Genomic DNA, 20816 nt, shown 5'->3' with positions numbered 1-20816 from the left:
CACGGGGCAGTGGGCGGGGAAGGGGGGAGGCAGCGGGACCCCCGTGAGGGGCGGGGCCTTTCCTCATGGAGGAGCCGCTCCCCATGGGATCCCAGAGGCACCGGATGGGCTGGGGTGAAGGAACCTTAAAGCTCCTCCAGCTCCAAGCCCTGCCACGGGCAGGGACACCTTCCATATGGAAGGAGCAGCTTGCTCCGAGCCCCTGTGTCCAACCCGGCCTCCAACGCTGCCAGGGATGGGGCAGCCACAGCTCCTCTGGGCACCCTGCGCCAGCGCCTCAGCACCCTCACAGGGAAGAGCTTCCTGAGAGCTTGTGAAATACGAACTCACTCCTCTAAACGAGGTAACGAGGGTTTAGTGAGGGACAAAGTCAAGAAAGCAAAAGCGACAGCGCTGGGCGCGTGACCGCAGCCAGAGGCGCAAGGGATTAGCATTTGGTACAGGTTTATATACTTTCAGTGTTACATTAGTTACATGCATATTCATAATTCCCGCATATAGGCGGAGGATATTATAACGAGCTTCAAGAATTTATTCTCACAAGTCTCCTCCTCTTGGCGTCTGCACACTGCTCTGTGGTGATTGTGAGCAGGGGGCCTGAGGATGAAGTAAAGAGTCTTCCTCTTGTGAGTAGGGGTCTTCAAGATGAAGTAAGCAGTCTTCCTCACGGTGTACTTTTCACCTCTGGCACAGTTGGACACCCCAGCAACCACACAACCAGCTATATCTGTAATTATTCTGAGAAATAGCAAGGATTTAAAACAGTGTGACCTTCCTGCAAAATTTGTTGCAGGATGGGCAGACAAGGAGTATCCCAAGCTAGCAGAGCCTTGGGAGGCTCTGTCTGAAACTAACTGATAAGGATGGTGTGAAATAACCCATTCATGTTTAGTGGGGCCACTAAAGCCTGTTATCTCACCACAGACTTACAACACAAACATTGCTCTTTAAAACTACTTTAGGAGACCAGCGTGAAACAATTAACTCATGTTTAAGTGGGGCCACTACATCCCACAGACTTACAACATAAACACTGTTCTCTTTCTATAGCCTAAGTTAAGCTAAAAAGTACTTTAACCCTATGTTTTCCAGGCACTAGCTTTCCTTATACCAAGCTTCACCCCCCACTTCTCTTACCTTTACAAATTCTTTTGCTATGTGACTCCATTTAGATCAAGAGATCTGAACCTTTTTAACTTGTTGTCTGGTCTGGTATCTTTAGCGTGTTTTGTTTCTGTTACTGTAAACTCGTACAGTTATATCCTGCACGTGAGCACACCTATGATTTGAGAAAGCCAATACATTTATGTGTTCATCACAATCTCACCTCAATCCACCTCTGTGGAAAGGAAAAAGGGGATAAAATAAGCAGTAAATTGCAGCCTCCTTGTGACTTCCCAAAGCCTCCGGTTTCAGTTCTAAAGCCTCGTTCGCAGGGTCCCAAGGCTCAGGTTCAGTTTCCAAAGGCTCGGCCGCGGGGATGCTGCTGCCGGGCGGGGGGCGCACGAGCCCGGCCGCGGGGCTGGGCAGGGCCCGCTCCGCCGTTCCCCGGGCTCCCGCGGCCGCGAGACCCCCCCCGCCGGCCGCTCCGCCCGGTGGCAGCGGGCGCCCGGGCCGCGCGTGGACAGAGCCGTTGACAGCGAGGCTGCGGCGGCGGCGGCAGCAGCGGCTTCTGAGCGGCTTCTGAGCGGCTTTTGAGCAGCAGCGACTTCGGCAGCGGCTTCTGAGCGGCAGCGGCTTCGGTAGGAGCAGCAGCAGGGGCAGCAGCACCAGGTGAGGCGGCGGCGGCAGCTCTCGGCGGTCCGGAGCCCGCCCTCCGCCGCTCCCCGCGATGGTGCCTCCCCCGTCCCCCCAGCGTCCCCCCGCAGGGGCTCGCGGCACCGCTCCCCTCTCCCGGTACTGGCAGTGGCGGCGCTGGGCGAGCCGCCGCCGCTGGGTCTGGGTCTGGCGAGGCAGCGCCGCCCCCTGGCGCTCCCCGGCCCGCCCCCAGGCCCCGCCCCGCCTGGGGCCGGCCGGGGGCCGCCACCATCCACAGGTGCCCGGCGGAGCGCGGACCGGCGGCGGAGCGCGGACCGGCGGCGGAGCGCGGACCGGCGGCGGAGCGCGGACCGGCGGCGGAGCGCGGACCGGCGGCGGAGCGCGGACCGGCGGCGGAGCGCGGACCGGCGGCGGAGCGCCCGCTCCCTCCCCGCCCCGCAGCCTCCCGGCAGCCGCGACCCCCGAGACCCCGGAGCGCGGTGCTGCTGCGGGGGTGCCGTCACCGGCAGCGCGGTCGGGCAAGGTGCCCGTGCTCCTCCTGACCCGCATTGACCCGTCGGCCTATCTGCGCTCCGGGACCGGCGGGGAGCGGCGCGCCGCGGAGCCTCGGCCGGGAAAGGCCGGGAATGATGCGGCTCCGCTCGGCCCGGAGCGCCCGGTGGGGGCCGGCGGGGACCCCGCGCGCAGCGACAGCGGCCGCGTCTGTCGCACGGGGCACGACAAGGAGAGCTTCGAGCGGCTTTACCGCGTGGGACCGCTGCTGGGGAGAGGCGGCTTCGCGTCCGTGTACTCGGGGCTCCGCCTGTGTGACAACAGCCCGGTAAGGGCGGGCCCGGCGGCGGGCCGGGGAGGCGGCGGGGCTCAGCTCAGCTCAGCTCAGCTCAGCCCAGCGCTGCCCTTGGCTCGCAGGTGGCGATCAAACGAGTGGCTCGGGAGCGCATCTCCTCTTGGGAGGAGCGGGTGAGTGCGCGGGGCCACCGGGACAGTGCGGGGCAGAGCGGGTGGGGGTGAGCCGGTGGGGCCGGCGGGGGGGAAAGTGGGACAGGGAGAGGGGAGTGGGTGTGGAATCACCAGGGGACACGGGCCGGGTAGGGGTGCACCAGAGCATCCCTGGGGATTGCGGGGGGCACCTGCAGGAGGGCATCAGAGCATCCCAGGCAGGGAGGCACAGGAGCCCCGGGCCACCATCGGCCCTGCTGACAGTGCCGTGGTCCCCCTGCAGCCCAGCGGCCCTCGCATTCCCTTGGAGATAGCCATGTTGAGGAAGGTGCGCTCCGGCTGCAGTGCCATCATCCAGCTCCTCCATTGGTTTGAGCTGCCCCACTCCTTTGTGCTGGTTCTGGAGCGTCCGGAGCCATCGCAGGACCTCTCCGACTTCATCAAAAAATGGAGGTTCCTGCCCGAGAATCTGGCGCGGGGCATTTTCCTCCAGGTGCTGGTGGCTGTGCGGCACTGCCACAGCCGCGGTGTCCTGCACAGGGATATCAAGCCCAAGAACATCATCATCAACTTGGCCACCAGAGAGGTCAAGCTTATTGACTTTGGTTGCAGCACCCTCCTCAGGGACACGGTCTACACCAAATTTAGCGGTGAGCCCACAGCCCAGGGTGCTTCCCGTACCGAGCAGTTTGTGAACAAGAGTCACGTGCTGATGACGAGGTGGCGGGTCACACCGAGTGTGCGTCCCCACGTCCGTGGCGCCACCGGTGCAGCCCCTGCATCCCTGGGGATCCGCGGGCGAGAATCCAGGAGCAGGCGGGATCTGCCTAATGAGGTGCGCCCGTATCCTGTTGTAGGAACACCTTTGTACTACCCGCCGGAGTGGTTCCGCTGGCGCTGCTACCACGGCCGTCCGGCGGCGATCTGGTCCCTGGGCGTGCTGCTGTATGAGATGGTGTGCGGGGTCCTCCCCTTCCGGTGCTGCGAGGACATCGTCAGCGGGCAGCTCTTCTTCCAGCGCCGGATCTCTGTCGGTAGGTACCTGGCTTCGCAGCAGCAGGGGAAGGTCGGGGTTTAGGGGGTGGCAGCTGATCTCCCTTGGTCAGCTGGAGGAGGTGGCCCATGTCCTGCCATCCTGCTCTCCTCCAAACCGAGTCATGGAGCAGGAGGTCTGGGTGCAGCTCTGAGCGCACCCAGGCCTGGGCGCTGCGGACGGTGGCACAAGGTAGACAGGAGCCTCCTGCAACTGAGCAGTTGGATTCTGGATTCTCCCCAGAATGCCAGCACCTCATCAGGTGGTGCTTGTCCATGAGAGCTCGCGACAGGCCATCCCTGGACGATGTGTTCAACCACCCTTGGCTGCAAACATCCACTGCCCCAGGAGACAGCCGCCCTCCACCCTCACAGCCTGAGCCAGCAGCTGGGCAAGTAAGCTGGGGGTGCCTCTTGGGGAGAGTGTGGGGTTTGGGGGTTTTGGCAGGTTGGGTTTTGCGGAGAGCGGGTGGTTTTTTTGGGGTTTGGGGGATTTGGGAGTTTGGTGAGGTTGGGTGTTTTGGGGGGACTTTTGCAGTTATTGGGGGGCTTGTGGGGATTGGTTTCTGGGTTCTTTGGAGAGCAATAGGTGTCAGAGGGACACCTCATAAGAGTTATATCTCCTCCTTGTAGCTGGGGCAGTGGTGAGGTTGGGCTTTAGTCTGAGGATAACGCTGGTAACACACCGATTGTATAGTGGTTTCTGATTAGCACTTACCCCGAGCAAGGCTGATTCAGTCTCTCATGCTCTGCAGTGAGGAGAGACAAGATCTGACAGCAAAGCAACAGACAAAGCGGCTACTCCAACACCCACCACGAGCACTGCAGCTACTCCAGCACCAGCCACAGCCACTACGGTGACACCAACAATGGCAACAGGCACCGTGGCTACTCCAATGGCAAGGACTGTCACTACAGCTACAACTCCAGCAACATGCACTGCTGCTATTCCAACCAGGGCAAAAAAAGCAGTGTGGCTACTCCAGACTCAGTGACAAGCAGTGAGGCTTCTCAAACCCAAGCCACAAGCACTGCAGGTACTACAAATACAACGACAGACACATTGGCCACTCAAACGCCAAGGACAGGCACTGTGGCAGGTGGGACCCAATTCAACATGCCCTGCAGTTAATCCAGCCCCAGGCACAAGGACTGCAGTTACTCCACCACCAGTTTTAAGCTCTGCAGCTCCTCTATCTCTGGGAAGGAGCAATGGCGCTACTCTAAGGCCTGCTATGTATACAGTGGCTACGACAACCCCAGCCACAAACACTGCAGCTACTCCAGTGCATGCCACAACCACTGCAGCCTCTCCAACACCAGTGACACACACTGCTGCTCCTGGAGCACCATCAACAAGCAGTGAGGCTTCTCAAACCCAAGCCCTAAGAACTGTGCCTACTGCAACCATGGCAGCAGGCACATGGGCTACTCCAATGCCAAGGAAAGGTGCTGTGACTGCTACAACTCCAGTGATGGGCACTGCAGGTATTGCAACCACATCAACAAGCAGTGAGGCTTCTGCAGTGCGAGCCACAAGCACTGTGGCTTCTCATTGCCAGCCACAAGCCCTGCGGCTACTGCAACCCCAGTGACTGGGACAGCGGCTACTACATGGCAACGATAGGCATAAACACTGCAGCTATTCCAGCCACTGCAACAAGCACAGCAGCTACTGCAGTGCCAGCCAGAAGAATGGGGCTACTCCAATGCCTGAGACAGACACTGCCGCTACTGCAACCTCATTGACGAGCAGTGAGGCTTCTCCAAACCAAGCCTCATGCTCTGCGGGTACTCAAAGTACCGTGACAGACACATCAGCCACTCGAATGCAAAGGACAGGCACTGTAGCTACTCCAGCCCCATCAACAAGCACTGTGACTAATCCAGCCCCAGGCACAAGCACTGCAGTTGCTCCACCACCAGTTTTAAGCTCTGCAGCTATTCCAACTCTAGGAAGATGCAATGGGGCTACTCTAAGGCCTGCAACATAGGCAGTGCCTAGATCAACCCTACCCAGAAGCACTGTGCCTTCTCCAACGCCACTGACAAACACTGCTGCTCCTCCAACGCCATCGACAAGCAGTGAGGCTTCTCCAACCCAAGCCCTAAGAACTGTGCCTACTGCAACCATGGCAGCAGGCCCATGGGTTACTCCAATGCCAAGGACAGGTGCTGCGGCTGCTACAACTCCAAAGACAGGCACTGCAGGTATTCCAACCACATCAACAAGCAGTGAGGCTTTTCCAGTGCGAGCCACAAGCACTGCGGCTTCTCACTGCCAGGCACAAGACCTACATCTTCTCATTGCCAGCCACAAGCCCTGCATCTACTGCAATCCCTGCGACTGGGACTGTGGCTACTACATGGCAACAATAGGCATAAACACTGCAGCTATTCCAACCACTGCAACAAGAACAGCAGCTGCTGCAGTGCCAGCCACAGCAACGGGGCTACTCTAATGCCTGAGGCAGACACTGCCGCTACTGCAACCTCATTGACGAGCAGTGAGGCTTCTCTAAGCCAAGCCTCATGCTCTGTGGGTACTCCCCATACCCACAACTGCCCCCCAGGTGACCCTCAAGTAACATCCTACACCCAAAACTGCTCCCAAGTGACCCCCTAGTGACCCCCAGACCAAAAACAGTTCCCCAAGTGTCCCCCAAATGAAATCCCAGACCCACAAGTGCCCTCCAAGTGACCCCAAAGACCCAGAGCTGCCCTCCAGTCATCTCCCAGACCTACAACAGCCCCCAAACTGCCCCCAGAGTGACCACTCAGACCCACAACTGCCCCCCATGTGACCCCCCAGACCCACTACTGCCCCCAAGTGACCCCCCCAGACACACAACTACCCCCAAGTGACCCCCCAGACACACACCTGCCCCCCAAGAGAGCTCGCAGACCTACCTCTGCCCCCCAAGTGTTCACCCAGTGACCCCCAGAGCCATAACTGCCCCCAAATGATCCCCTCAGCCCTAAAATTGCCTCCCTTAGTGGCCTCCCGGACCCACAACTGCCTCCCAAATGACCCCCCAGTGATTCCCCAGACCCAAACCTGCCTCCCAAGTGACCCCCAAGTGACTCCCCAGACCTACAACGTCCCCAAAAGAGATCTCCCTGACCTACAACTGTTTCCCAGCTGACACCCCAGTCAGCCCCAGACCCACAACTGCCCCATGTGCTCCCCAAGTGATCCCCAACACCCACAGCTGCCCCTCACTGCCCCGCTCCCATCCTGTTCCCATCCCATTCCCATCCCGCTCCCATCCCGCTCCATCCCGCTCCCATCCCGTTCCCATCCCGTTCCCATCCCGCTCCCATCCCGTTCCCATCCCGCTCCCATCCCAGCTCCATCCTGTTCCCATCCCTCTCCCATCCCGGCTCCATCCCATTCCCATCCCGTTCCCATCTCGCTCCCATCCCGGCTCCATCCCGTTCCCATCCCGCTTCCATCCCGTTCCCATCCTGCCGCGCCATCCCGCTCCATCCCGTTCCCATCCCGTTCCCATCCCGCTCCCATCCCGTTCCCATCCTGCCGCGCCATCCCGCTCCATCCCGTTCCCATCCCGTTCCCATCCCGCTCCCATCCCCTTCTAATCCCGCTCCTACCCCGCTCCCATCCCGCTCCCACCCTGCTCCCATCCCGTTGCCATCCCGTTCCCATCCCGACTCCATCCCGCTCCTATCCCGCTCCATCCCATTCCCATCCCGTTCCCATCCTTCTCCCATCCCATTCCCATCCCGCTCCATCTCGTTCCCATCCTGTTCCCATCCTGGCTCCATCCCGCTGCCATCCCAGCTCCATCCCGCTCCCATCCCAGCCCCATCCCGCTCCCATCCCCCTCCCATCCCGCTCCCATCCCGGCTCCATCCCGCTCCCATCCCGCTCCATCCCGTTCCCATCCCGGCCCCATCCCGCTCCCATCCCATTCCCATCCAGGCTCCATCCCGTTCCCATCCTGCTCCCATCCCGCTCCCATCCCGTTCCCATCCCGCTCCCATCCCAGCTCCATCCTGTTCCCATCCCTCTCCCATCCCGGCTCCATCCCATTCCCATCCCATTCCCATCCCGCTCCCATCCCGTTCCCATCCCGTTCCCATCCCGCTCCCACCCCGCTCCCATCCCGGCTCCATCCTGCTCCCATCCCGCTCCCATCCTACTCCCATCCCGTTCCCATCCCGCTCCCACCCCGCTCCCATCCCGGCTCCATCCCGCTCCCATCCCGCTCCCATCCTGTTCCCATCCCGCTCCCATCCCGCTCCCATCCCGTTCCCATCCCGCTCCATCCCGTTCCCATCCCAGCCCCATCCCGTTCCCATCCTGCTCCCATCCCGGCTCCATCCCGTTCCCATCCCGCTCCCATCCCATTCCCATCCCATTCCCATCCCGCTCCCATCTCGTTCCCATCCCGCTCCATCCCGTTCCCATCCCGCTCCTATCTCGGCTCCCATCCCGTTCCCATCCCGACTCCGTCCCGGTCCCATCCCACTCCCATTGTTAGCGTCGAGACAAACACATAACCACCGGGATGGTTATATGAGGTGCTTTATTGAGGCGCCGGGAACCAGGGGTACGCACCCAAATCTGGTTCCGATTCCCGTCACATCGCGTTCGCAATTTATACACTAAAATTTCGTAACTAATACATATTCAACACAGATTACATCATTGACTAATACATATGCATCAAAGATTGCTACATCAATTTATTACGACATCATCCTCTTCTGCGCTTGCGCCGCCCCCTCTGGTGGTCGTCCTAATGAAGTAAGGAGTCTTCCTCAGATGAAGTAAGAAGTCTTCCTCAGGACCTTTTCCTTACTTGGATATATCCCAACCCTTGTGTGGACGCTAGCATTTTCTTATCAGCTTCTGGTATGCTCTTCTGGCTACCTTATGCATAGGTTCCATTTGGGTATAGTCTCCAGTACATACCTTTCTAAATCCACCCATACACATATTATTGCAACACTGGTTACAGATCAACCGTAATACAAAATTGCAAAGTTACAACATTTTCTAATATATAAAACCTCACTATTGATTTATAAATTTCTCAAATATAATAATTTCTACTATTTTATATGATTATTTTATTGTAAAAAACTTCACCTCCTCTAACACCATCCCTACTCCTTCCCGTTCCCATCCCGCTCCCATCCCTCTGCCATCCCGCTCCATCTCGTTCCCATCCTGTTCCCATCCCGCTCCCATCCCGTTCCCATTGATACAGAGGGTTGACCAATGTACAGGGGGGTAGTACAGGGATATTGTACAAGGGGGTTGTACAGGGGGGTTGTACAAGGGGGTTAGAGGAATTTGCTTGCTTAAACAAAAGTATTGTCTGTTGTAAATGCCTGCTAAGCAGAACAAAGGCACCTGGTCCTATTGATAAGCAAAAGCAGACACCTGGTCCTATTGATAAGCAGCTATTGATAAGCAAAAGCAGACACTTGGTCCTATTGATAAGCAGCTATTGATAAGGAAAAGCAGACGCCTGAATCTACTAACAAGGGGAGAAGCAGATGGTTTATGGCTGGGATACCGGGCCAAACCCTGAGGCCATATGTGAAGACTGAAAGGTGAAAAGTGCAAGGAGAGGAAGACTCATTTACTTCATCTTGAAGACCCCTACCCACAGGAGGAAGACTCAGTTACTTCATCTTGAGACCCCTGCCCATGACCAGAGGGGGCGATGCGCAGGCGCGGAGGACCTTCTGGCTCATTATAATACGAAGCGGGGATAGGACATGAATATGTATAGGCATGTTGTGCAACCTTATGAATATGTATAACTTTAGAGGATAAATGTAGAGGGAAACAACACTGAGGCACGCATGACTTTGAGGAATTATCCCTGTGCGTCTCAGCGCTGAATAAAAGCATACCTACTTTACAACTTCTAACAAATTGTGGAGTTTATCCGCGCATCACCATCCCTCTCCCATCCCGTTCCCATCCCGGCTCAATCCCGTTCCCATCGCGCTCCCATCCCGTTCCCATCCTGCTCCCATCCCGTTCCCATCGCGCTCCCATCCCGTTCCCATCCCGTTCCCATCCCGCTCCCATCCCGCTCCCATCCCGTTCCCATCCCGCTCCCATCCCACGTTTTCCTTTCCACATCTCCCCCCTCCGCTCCCCCCAGTCTCGGCGCGCCCGGCCCCTTCCCGCCGTCCCCTCCGTGGCGCCGGCTCTGACGTCATCCCCCCGCGCCGCCCGCTGTCATGGCGGCGGTGCAGGCGGAGGATCCTGTCGAGGGCTGGAGCTCACCCGCGTCTGCCCCGGGAGCAGGGTCAGGCCCCACAGCTCTGCTCCTGCCAGCGCTGCCGAGCCCTGCACTCACTCGATGGTGCCATCGGAGCGCCCCACACAGCGCAGCACGGGCTGGGCCGTTGCTCTGGCTCCGGCAGAGGCACAACTGCCTCGGGAAGCTGCCAGCGAGCAACGAGAGCTGAGAAGCGGCTGCAGAAGGGCTCTGCTGTGGGGCTGAAAGCCAAGGGTGCTGCAGGGAAAGGAAAGGAAGGGAAGGGAAAGGAGAGGAGAGGAAAGGAAAAAGGCTGCAGAGCCTCAGCCCTTGGGCTTCCTTCAGAGGAGGTGGCGGTGCTGCCCTCGATCCTGGCTGTTCTCCAGGCCTGACCTGCCCTCAGGGGGCTGCAGGGGCCTCTGCCGAGGCCAGCAGCAGAGACAGGATGTTCTGCACAAATGTCTGCCCCTGATCCTGGGCCTGACTCGGTGCTGAGAGCTCTTCTGCAGCCAAATGGGGATCGTGTTTTGCAGGCACGCGGTCACAGCCTGGTTTGGGGTGGAAGGGACCTTAAAGCTCACCCAGTCCCAGCCCCTGGGTGCCCAGTGGCCATGGGCACGATGCTGCCGCCATCACCAAGCCGTGGCGGTCGCTGTGGATTTGCCTGTTGTGATGGGGCCTCCACGGTGAGCGTGGGCTCTTTAAGGAGCGAGAGCCTTGCAGAAGATACCCCTCTCTCAGGAGGCTGCATCTCCCGTGGCTGCCCTGCGCATCCAGGTCCGTGTTCTTTGACTTTGCAATCCTGTTTTAGTGTTGGCTTGAAACACATTGTGGGTGCAACGCAGGAGCCGTCTCTGTGCAGGAGCTGCTGGTGTCAGAGATGAGAAGGTGTCAGGGCCCACCGGGCTTAAAAGCATTTATATTAGTGTGTATAATTTGTAATGATGATACATATGTTACCGTTAAAGTCATTCAGAAAAACTAAGACACATACACACACACACACACACACACACACACACATATATATGTCTGAGCCTGTAACGCTGTGGCAGTTCTGTAAAGTCCACTTGCCAGCAGTCTTGTGGACAATTGCCTTTGTTGTTCCAGGTGGGGGGCCTCTTAGCATCGTAAACGAGGTTCACACTTCTTTATAACACTTTTATAATTCCAGTCATTTGCATACTCAGAACTTGGAGCTTTAAAGCCTCAGTCATTATTTTGTTCCCCCTTGTGTTGCCTGGTGGTTTTCTTCTCATAAGAGGTTGGGCAGCTATTACTTGCCTGTTTGGTGTAACCCACCATCCTTCATCGTGTTTCTTGGCTCCTAAGACTAGGTAATTTTCCATCCTCTGTTTGATAACTTGGAACTTCATTATCCAAGCTCTGATACTGATGAGGCAATATTAATGAAAGGTCCCCACCCACAGCTTCTTTGGCTGCTTTGTCAGCAATGTGATTACCGATATTCACTGGAGTGTTATCAAACTGATGTGCCTTAAAAGCAAATTTTGACTTTCTGACACTTTCAGAAGTCTCAGTAGCACCACCAGCTCAGCTTTCTGTGCTGATGTGTTGGGGGAGGAGGAATGCAGGGCTTTAGTGTCTCTTATGTTTGGTTTAGCTCTATTATGTTATGGTCTGTAAACAGTTGTGAGTCAGCTCTCCTGCTTCTGATCTGTTGTCAAAACCACTGCTGGTTCTAAAGGTTTGATACTTTCAACTGTACGTCCTCTTGTCACAGAAGCGCAGCCTGCCTGGGGAAAGCCACTGACTACTTTTCTGTTCCAGAATGGTTATTAGCATGTGAAGTACAAATACAGACCATTTTTGTCCCAATGTATTCAATACATTTTTCTGTTAGAGGCTCTAGTTCTTTTCTTGCTTCCAGTTTTATAGGATACTGTTTCTGTCTTAGCAGTGTGATGTTTGGTTTTAGAAGAATAGTTACTGCTGCTGCATCTCGTGATTGTCCTGGTGCTCTGGCAGCCCATACTTGCAGATACACCTGCTTCCTCTGGGATATCCGGCTCAGTACCTGGTTTCTGTAACATAAAAACTCGGGCCTCCACAGCCTTTTCATCAGGAACATGTACCTGAATTTTCTTTCTTTAACCCTAATTGCTGCATGTAATTTACTCAGTGTGCTGTTATCCAATAGCAGCACAGGGCACTCAGGCATGCAAAGGAATTTATGGGTCAACATCTGTTTGCCAGTTTCTCAAATGTAAAGGAAGGCCGGGTTCCTGTCCGCCTGTGGCACCAGTGCCTGAAGCTGTTTGTTTGCTTAATTGCCCTTTACAAGTATTTATAACAGAATAAGTAGTTTCTGTTTCTACAAGAACTTTTACCTTCTCATTCCCCAACCTAACTGTAGCCAGGGGCTCTGCTGGGCTGGGATTCAAATCTTCCCCCGCTCCTCCTCACTCTTCCTCTAAAGTAATAATTCTCTCTGCCTGTCCTGACGTTCCACTAAATCTCTGGTGTTTATTTTGACTCTGAGGGCATTTTCCCTTTGAGTGCAACCTGTGGAGTCTGTTCACAAACCTTTCCATGTAATCCTTGTTTCCTCCCCTCCCTTTCTTGGGGGATAGCTACAGGCAGCAATTTTTCTCTCTCTTCTTTCCCCTAAAGATTCCAGTTTTACTCTGGAGCTTATCTTATGCTCCCGCATATATATTAACAGATTCCTAGTTGAAACCTGACACACTATAACCCACAAAACGCAATATTGTATTATATTAATAATTATATTAATTCTATCAATAATATATATATTAATAATCAGGGACTGAAAGCCCTCCCCAGTACCATTGAACCATTTGAACCATTGCAGAGAACTTGCACCAGAGCAATACTGGTCCGATTGTGATAAGTCTCCAAAGCCACATCCATTATTTTTACCAAATCACATTGGTCCTCCCCCTTAAGCTTTTGTACCTTTTTCCTTATGTCTTCCATGGATTGACTTTTTGTTAACTGGCCTAACTCTCTCCTACTTTCCTCTGATTCGGGATCAATATTAGTATATTTAGACATCACCTCTTTTAATCTTCCCATGAATCCAGCAGTTGATTCATTTACATCTCGCTTTATTTCATATAGCTTAGACCAGCTCACTGCCTTGGGGACCGCATTCCTAGTACTGACTAAAATCTACCTCCGATATTGTTTCAAAGCTTGCCTGTCCCAGTTAGGATTGGGGTTAGGAATGTGAAGATTCACTGTACCTATCGCTGTGCCTGCTGTTATTTGTTGCTCTGCTGCGGTCCGAGCTGTGCGAATAATCGTATTTCTGTCAACACTCTCGAAAGCATGATGTGTAATTACCAGCCACTTGTTTCCAACTCTTCAAATCTACAATGGTAAAGGGAATCTTCATCATGAGCAGACCATCATTACGCACAGCTTGTCTTAAAGGTGCAATCACAGTTTCCCCTCATTTTCCCCTAGTTTGCCTTGCTGTAAGGCAAAATCCTTCAGCCCGACCCCCCTATATCTCAGGTGCCTGTGCTGGTGCTTGTGCTTGATCCTCATTGTCAGCACCTTCAGCCCCATTATTCACAATACCCCTTCTCCAGGGGCCTACCATCAAATCCAAATCCTCCTCCACATTCCTCAGATGTTTAGTGCATAACTGCCCTGTGGTGCACAAAGACCAATAGCAAATTTAAACTAATTTTACTGTCTTTCTCCAAGGACAATACTGACAGGTCCTGGAGCGCAAAATGAAAACTGCAATCCTTTTGCTGTTCCAGATGATATCTCAAAGTAGAAAACATTTCTGCATAAGCTGCTTCATCCCACTTTCCTTCTCGTCTCAAGAATAACATGTGACAGGATTTTACCAGAGTCTCCTGAGTAACCGAACCCCTCGGGGGTCCACCGCTTTGTTCCGGTCTCCCGAGTGACTGAACTACGCAGGGGTTCACCGATTTGTTTGCAGTGTTGTGAAATGCAACCCAGTGGGGATTTCTTCAAACCCCCCCTTTGGAGGCAGTGGTACCCATGATCCTGACCTCCACCAAATACCAAAGTCCAGACAACCAAAACTAAACTGCCTTTTACCCACCGCGCAGGGCGTCCCTCTCTGCCTTACGTGGAAAGGGGCCAAAAAGAATGCCTTTTTAAAGACATTAAATCGGGGTCTCCCCGAGGTCCCGCGTTGGTCCTTCAGGCAAACTCCCCCGATGCCAGCGTGAAGGTCCCAGGGACTCCCCGGATCCATGGGAAACACGGCTGAGTGTCCCTGTTCAGGCGCCAAATTGTTACCCTAAAAGTCGGTCAGAGAAACTCTCTAAGGCTCAATTTGGACTTTCAGAAAGCAGCATTCTTTATTGCAGCGCTGGGCGCACACATGAATCCTTTCACAAGGGTGAGCACACCTGGTACTTGCCGACAGCAACTCTATATTTAACATACTCATGCATATTCACAGCTTTTCCAGCAACTGGTTCTAATATTTGCATCCTAATTACGCATGCGCTTTCTTGCTGAGTGGGGTCTTTGGTGGGCACCGATAGTCTTCCTCACTGTGTTTACTGAATGACCTCAGTGCTTGCTGAAGCTCGCAAGGTCCTAGTGCCCAGTTAGCAGTTGCTATGTCCTTGCTTCTGCTCTGTTCCAGTCTCGCCCCACGCTGGGCACCGCTCTGCTGTCTTGAAGGCTGTCATCCGTGGTCTTATTTACTGTCTCCTTAGGTGTTACCAGTCCCATGATGTTCCTTCCCCCATCAGCCAAACCTTCCTTTCTCTCTACATGTTAGTAAGGTAGAACAATTTGGCCTATTCTCCTATGCTAAAGGCACACACACTGTTGTTAGTGTAAGATTTAAGGTTACAACACAGTGACCACAGGGACACGCTGGGGACATGGTGACCGTAGGGACATGGTGGGTCACATGGAGACCATGGGGACACAGACATCACAGTGACCATGGCGACATGGGGACCACAGGGGTGGCTGATTCTGGAACACCCCATGTTAAGGGTGAAGGCCACAGAATCCCTGCATCAGCCCTGCATGACGGCTCCAGGGTTTGTGGGGAGCTTCCAACCTCTGTCTGGGAGTCCCTGTTCCAGAGGCACCCACAGTTCCTCTGGTTGCTGCAGCCCTGGCTTGTCTTGGGAACTGGAGCAGTTACTTGGTGTGAAGGGCTTCAAGGCTGCCTGGGCAGGCAGTGGGACTGGTGCTGGCCTCAGGGCTGAGCTCCCATCCCCTGGTCAGGCAGCAGGGCTGGTGCTGGCCTCAGGGCTGAGCTCCCATCCCCTGGTCAGGCAGCAGGGCTGGTGCTGGCCTCAGGGCTGAGCTCCCATCCCCTGGACAGGCAGCAGGAATGGTGCTGGCCTCAGGGCTGAGCTCCCATCCCCTGGTCAGGCAGCAGGGCTGGTGCTGGCCTCAGGGCTGAGCTCCCAGCCCCCTGGGTGGTGTTTTGGCTGGGATAGAGTTAATTCTCTACCCTGTAGCTGGTGCAGTGCTGTGTTCTGGCTTTATTGTGGCAATTAACACTGGTAACACACTGATGGTTCAGTTGCTACTCAGCAGCACTTACCCTGATCAAGGACTTTTCAGTCTCTCATGCTCTGCAGTGAGGAGGCGCACAAGAAGCTGGGAGGAAGCAGACAGGACACCTGACCCAGACTAGCCAAAGGGGTATTCCATCCCACAGCACGTCATGTCCAGTATAGAAACTACAGGGAGTCACCCAGAAGGGATTGGATTGGGTCAGGCTGGGTATCGCTCAGTGGGTGCTGAGCAATTACATTGGGCGTCACTGCTGGTTAGCATTTTCCTTTTCCCTGTTTAGTTTTATGCCCTGTCCCTTTTAAACCACAACAGTTGTACAGGAGCAAAGTTTGCTGTACAGCTCTTAATAGTGATTTTAGTGATGAAAGATTTTACCTTTTCTGTTGTTGCTCCAGGTTAGGTTTTTCACTTATTTTCATGACTTTGTTCTTGTTTTTTTTCAAGAGCTCTGGCTGGTGGGTGAGTTATTTCTCTCTTCATAATTCCTGCAGGTTTCCAACCCGTGCCTTGCTCCTTCAGCTGCTGATTGCCAGGTTTTCCACATGGGTCCTTCCCTCCGTGTGTGTCCTGTGCCTGTCCCGGGTCCGTAGCGTTCTGTCAGCAGCCTGGCGGAGGTGCGGAGCGGTTCCTGCTCCCCAGCTCCCTGTGGCCGTAGTTGTGGTCGCTGCCGTTTCCCTGCCATGGACAGATTCTCAACCTGCAGCTGAGGGTTGTTTTCCACAGGGCGGTCTTGTCTGGAGCTGGGGCACGGGGAGCTGGCCCAGCCGGTCTGCGCTGTCGGGTCGGGCCATGGGACCGCATGTTGGGTCGGTGGGATTTGTGCTCACAGTTAATAGTGCACAGTGTAGGGAACACAGGAATCTGGTTTGTTTTTCATGCGGATTGAAATAAAAGGAAGCACTTGATGGGATGGAGCCATCCCTGTATTGTGGGGTTGCGGGATGAAGAATGCTGCGAGCGTGCAGGGGAGCACAATGTGGCTGGCTGCAGGGCCTGGAGGTTTTTCTCCCACTGAGACTGAGTCTGCGGCTCTGGCAGCAGAGAGCAGAGGCTGGTCCCGCCACAGCGACTCCCGGAGCACCCCTGGGTGCCCAGTGGCCATGGGCACGATGCTGCCGCCATCCCAAAGCCGTGGCGGTCGCTCTGGATTTGCCCATTGTGACGGGGCCCCCACGGTGAGCGTGGGCTCTTTAAGGAGGGAGAGCCCTGCAGTAACCGGTGCAGAGGAGAGCCCTCCCCTCCCTCGGGAGGCTGCATCTCCCGGGGCTGCCCTGCGCATCCAGGTCCGTGTTCTTTGACTTTGCAATCCTGTTTTAGTGTTGGCCTCAAACACATTGTGGGTGCGTGCGTGGGTTTTGGAGGGTTCCCTGTAGAAAGGGCTTCATGTAACCAAAAACGGGGGTGGGGTGGGCGGGGAAGGTGCGGGGGGGTCATTAAGTGCCTGTTGATGAACTGCCTGTGGGGAAGGGGGGAGGATCGACCTCACCTCCCCCCCAGCACCCCAAAACGGGGGGGGTGGATGTGGGGGAGGGTACCCAATGGACACAACCTCCCATCCCCCACCCGGGGGTGTCGGGGGGTGGCACCTCCCCCCCTCTTTATACCCGGGATGGGAGAGGGGAGGATAAAGGGGGGATGGGGGGGGTGCCTATCCGAAGCCTTAGTGACACCGATGTAAAGGGGGGGGGGTGTCACCTTAAGAATGTATGAAAAGGAAACTTAACCAATAAATAAAGATTTCACAGGAAATCGAGGCCCCCTCTCCCCCCCCCCGTGTTTCGGCCTTTCCCCATCCCCGTTCCGTGATGCTCTCCGCACTTCCGGGTTGGATGCCTCCGTTGCCTAGCAACGGGGTCTCCACGTACCGCTTCCCACGCATTACACACACACCCCCCCCACCCGGCCTCGTTCTGGCGAGCATTGCCCAGGCAACAGCCAATCAGCTCTGAGCTCCCCAACTCCTTCTCATTTCCCCCATTCCCTCTGCATTTCCCCCATTTCTCCCCCATTTCCTGCTATTTCCTCCCCATTCCTGCTATTTCTTCCCATTTCCCTCCCATTTCCCACCATTTCCTCCATATTTCCTTCCATTCCCCCATTTCTCCTCCTTTTCCCACCATTTCCCCCCTTTTCCCACCATTTCCCCCATTTCCTCCCAAATTCCCGTCCTTTTTCCCTCATTTCCCCTCCATTTCATCTCCATTTCCCTCCCATTTACTCCCAATTTCCCCCACCCCTATTTCCCCCATTTCCCTCCCATTTCTCATTTCCCACCATTTCCCCCCTTTTCCCATTTCCTCCCCATTTCCCCTCCTTTTCCCCCCATTTTCCATTCCCATTTCCCTCCATTTCCCACCTATTTCTCCCCCCCCCGGCTATTCCCATGAAGCCGCCACCGCTCCCCTCCCCCCCCTGCGCCGCCCGCGGCGGGAACTGGACGGGACCAAACTGGGGCGGGCGCGGGGCCTCCTGCCCCACCCCCGCGGGCTCTTCGCCCGCGAGGTCACCTCGGGTCACATGGGGCGGGGCTCCATAGGGAGGACCCTGACCCCGCCCCATAACTTGGGGAGCTCCACAGGTGGGGAGCCCCCTAACTTGGGGGAGGGCACAAAGGGGGACCCCCAGACCCCGCCCCATCGCTTGGGGGGCACAAAGGGGGCGCCTCATAACTTGGGGGGGGCACAAAGGGGGACCCCCAGACCCCGCTCCATACCTTGGGGGGCACAAAGGGGGCGCCCCATAACTTGGGGGTCCCAGTGCCCACCCCCCCAACACCCCATAGCGCGGGTCCTGGCCTCCCGCTTGGGGGCGCTGTTGCACCGGGCCCCGGTGCTGCTACGGGAGCGGCGCCGCTCGGTGCTGGGGGCGCTGCTCCGTGGGGGGGAGGGGGGAGGCACCGGGGCTTCCCCCCCCGGCTCTCGCGGCTGCTCCGGGGGCACCGGGACCCGAACCCGGGAGCTCGGGACCCGAACCAGAGGTCCCTGGAGCCTCAATGGGAGCCGCAACCGGATGCGCGGCGGGACCGGGGCATCCCCAGCCCCATCTTTGGATCCAGTGCGGAGCAGTGGGAAGTGAGTCGGGAATGGGGGTAATGGGGGGCAATGGGGGGCAATGGCATAATGGGGGGTAATGGGGTAACAGGGGCAATGGGAGTAATTGGGGGTAATGGGCAATGGGGGTAAAGGGGGGTAATGGGGGGCAATAAGGTCAATGGAGAAAATGGGGGGCAATGGTGGGCAATGGTGTCTCTCCCCCCCACCCCAGAGCCCCCACTTCTGGAGCCTGGTTCCGCTCTTCCAGCCCCATGGAATTTCGTGTCTGTGTCAGCGCTCCCCCTTGCAACTGGATCCAGACGTGGATCCATGTCCATGTGTGGAGCATCCGGATCCGGATCCCATAGGATCTGCTCCCAAGCACCAGGAGCTGCGATACCAATGGGATCCAGTGCTCCCAGATGATCCAGGGCTCTGGAATGAGGGGGAGCTGCAGCACAAGCTGGTGCTTTGGGATGATTCCATGCTCCCAGAGAGCCTGGTGCGGCTCTGGCACGATCCAGTGTTCCGGGATGATCTAGGGATCCGGGATGATCCAATGCTCCGGAATGATTTAGGGATCCAGAATGATCCAGGGTTCCGGGATGATTCAAGGATCCAGAATGATCCAAGGTTCCAGAATGACCCAGGGATCCAGGATGATGCAGGGATGCGGAATGATCCAGAGCTCTGGAATGATCCAGAGCTCTGGAATGATCCATGGCTCCAGAATGATCCAGGAATCCAGGATGATCCAGTTTGGCTCCATCGTGATGCAATGCTCCAGAATGATCCAATATCCCGGCATGATCCGGTTCTGCTCCATCAGGATCCGTTTGTGTTCCAACAGCATCCAGTGTTCTGTCAGTATCCACAGCTCCGGAATGACCCAATTCAGTCCCTTCCCAATCCCACTCGGCTCCATTCAGATCCAATTCAGTCCCATTCCGATCCTGTTTGGCTCCATTTGGACCCAATTCGGCTCCATCCCAATCCCATTCAGCTCCATTCAGACCCAATTCGGCTCCATCCTGATCTGGTTCATTCCCATCCCAATCCCAGTCAGCTCCATTCAGACACAGTTTGGCTCCATCCCAATTCAGTTCCCCTCCATTTGGACCCAGTTCAGTCCCATCCTAATCCTATTCAGCTGCATCCCGATCCCATTCGGTCCCATCCCAATTCAGTTCTGCTCCTTTTGGACCCAGTTCAGCCACATCCCAATCCCATTCGTCTCCATTCAGATCCAATTCGGTCCCATCCCGATCCCATTCATCCCTATCCTGACCCCATTCAGCTCCATTTGGACCCAGTGCAGTCCGATTCCAATCCCATTCGTCTCCATCCCAATATGATTCATCCCTATCCCAACCCAATTCAGCTCCATCCCAATCCCATTCGGCCCCATCCGGGTCCGGTCTGGCTCCAACCAGACCCAATCCAGCTCCATCGGGGCTCAACATGGCTCCATCCGGACCCATCCCGGCCCCATCCGGATCCGATCTGGCTCCATTCAGACCCAATCCGGCTCCATCCAGATCCAATCCGGTTCCATCCGGACCCATCCTGGCTCCATCCAGCCCCAGTCCAGCTCCATCCGGACCCACCCCAACTCCGCTGCTGCTGCCCCGACCCGGCACCCTGGAGCTGCTGCGGGCGCTGGGCCTGAGAGCCCGCCCCGCCACCATTAAAGGCTCCTTTGCTGTCAACATCATTTTGGGGTGAAAACAGCACTTTTAGGGTCATATACTGGGTTATAATGGGGTATAATTGGGTTATAATGGGGTATAAGGTTTGTATAAGAGGGTATAATGGGTTGTAATAAGGTTATAATTGGGTATAATGGGTTATAATGGGGTTACAATGGGGTATAATGGGGTTATAATGGGCTGCAATAGGGTATAATGGGGTTACAATGGGGTATAATGGGTTATAATGGGGTTACAATGGGGTATAATGGGTAATAATGGGGTATAATGGGGTTATAATGGGGTATAATGTGGTTATAATAGGGTACAACGGGGTATAATGGCGGTATAATAGGGTATAATAGAATAAAATGCGTTATAATAAAGTTATAATTGGGTATAATGTATTATAATGGCGTATAAAGGGGTTACAATGTGGTTATAATGTGGTTATGATAGAGTATAATGGGGTATTTTGGGGTATAACGGGGTATAATGGAGTTATGATGTGGTTATAATGGATTATAATGCGGTTATAATGGGGTATAATGGGGTATACTGGGGTTATCTCTTTCATGGACACCCCCCTGTGG

The 20816-nt window shown here is 55.5% G+C and overlaps 1 protein-coding gene across 1 annotated transcript; it reads left to right on the top strand.

Moving 5' to 3' along the window:
* Window positions 1-2506: 2506 nt before the first annotated feature.
* Window positions 2507-20226, top strand: LOC133270190 (serine/threonine-protein kinase pim-1-like; the record flags this gene model as incomplete). Its single annotated transcript, XM_061455184.1, has 4 exons — window positions 2507-2578; window positions 2668-2718; window positions 2981-3436; window positions 19969-20226. Coding segments are annotated over 4 exons (837 nt in total), but the record flags the coding sequence as incomplete, so codon positions are not given.
* Window positions 20227-20816: the final 590 nt, after the last annotated feature.

This window comes from Pezoporus flaviventris, unplaced genomic scaffold, assembly GCF_033815535.1.
Source record: "Pezoporus flaviventris isolate CSIRO_AGI_PZ_B2104156 unplaced genomic scaffold, CSIRO_AGI_Pfla_v1 ptg000019l, whole genome shotgun sequence".
NCBI lineage: Eukaryota > Metazoa > Chordata > Aves > Psittaciformes > Psittacidae > Pezoporus > Pezoporus flaviventris.
The sequence above is the reverse complement of the archived record's forward strand: the minus strand, read 5'-3'. Positions and strand labels throughout refer to the sequence as shown.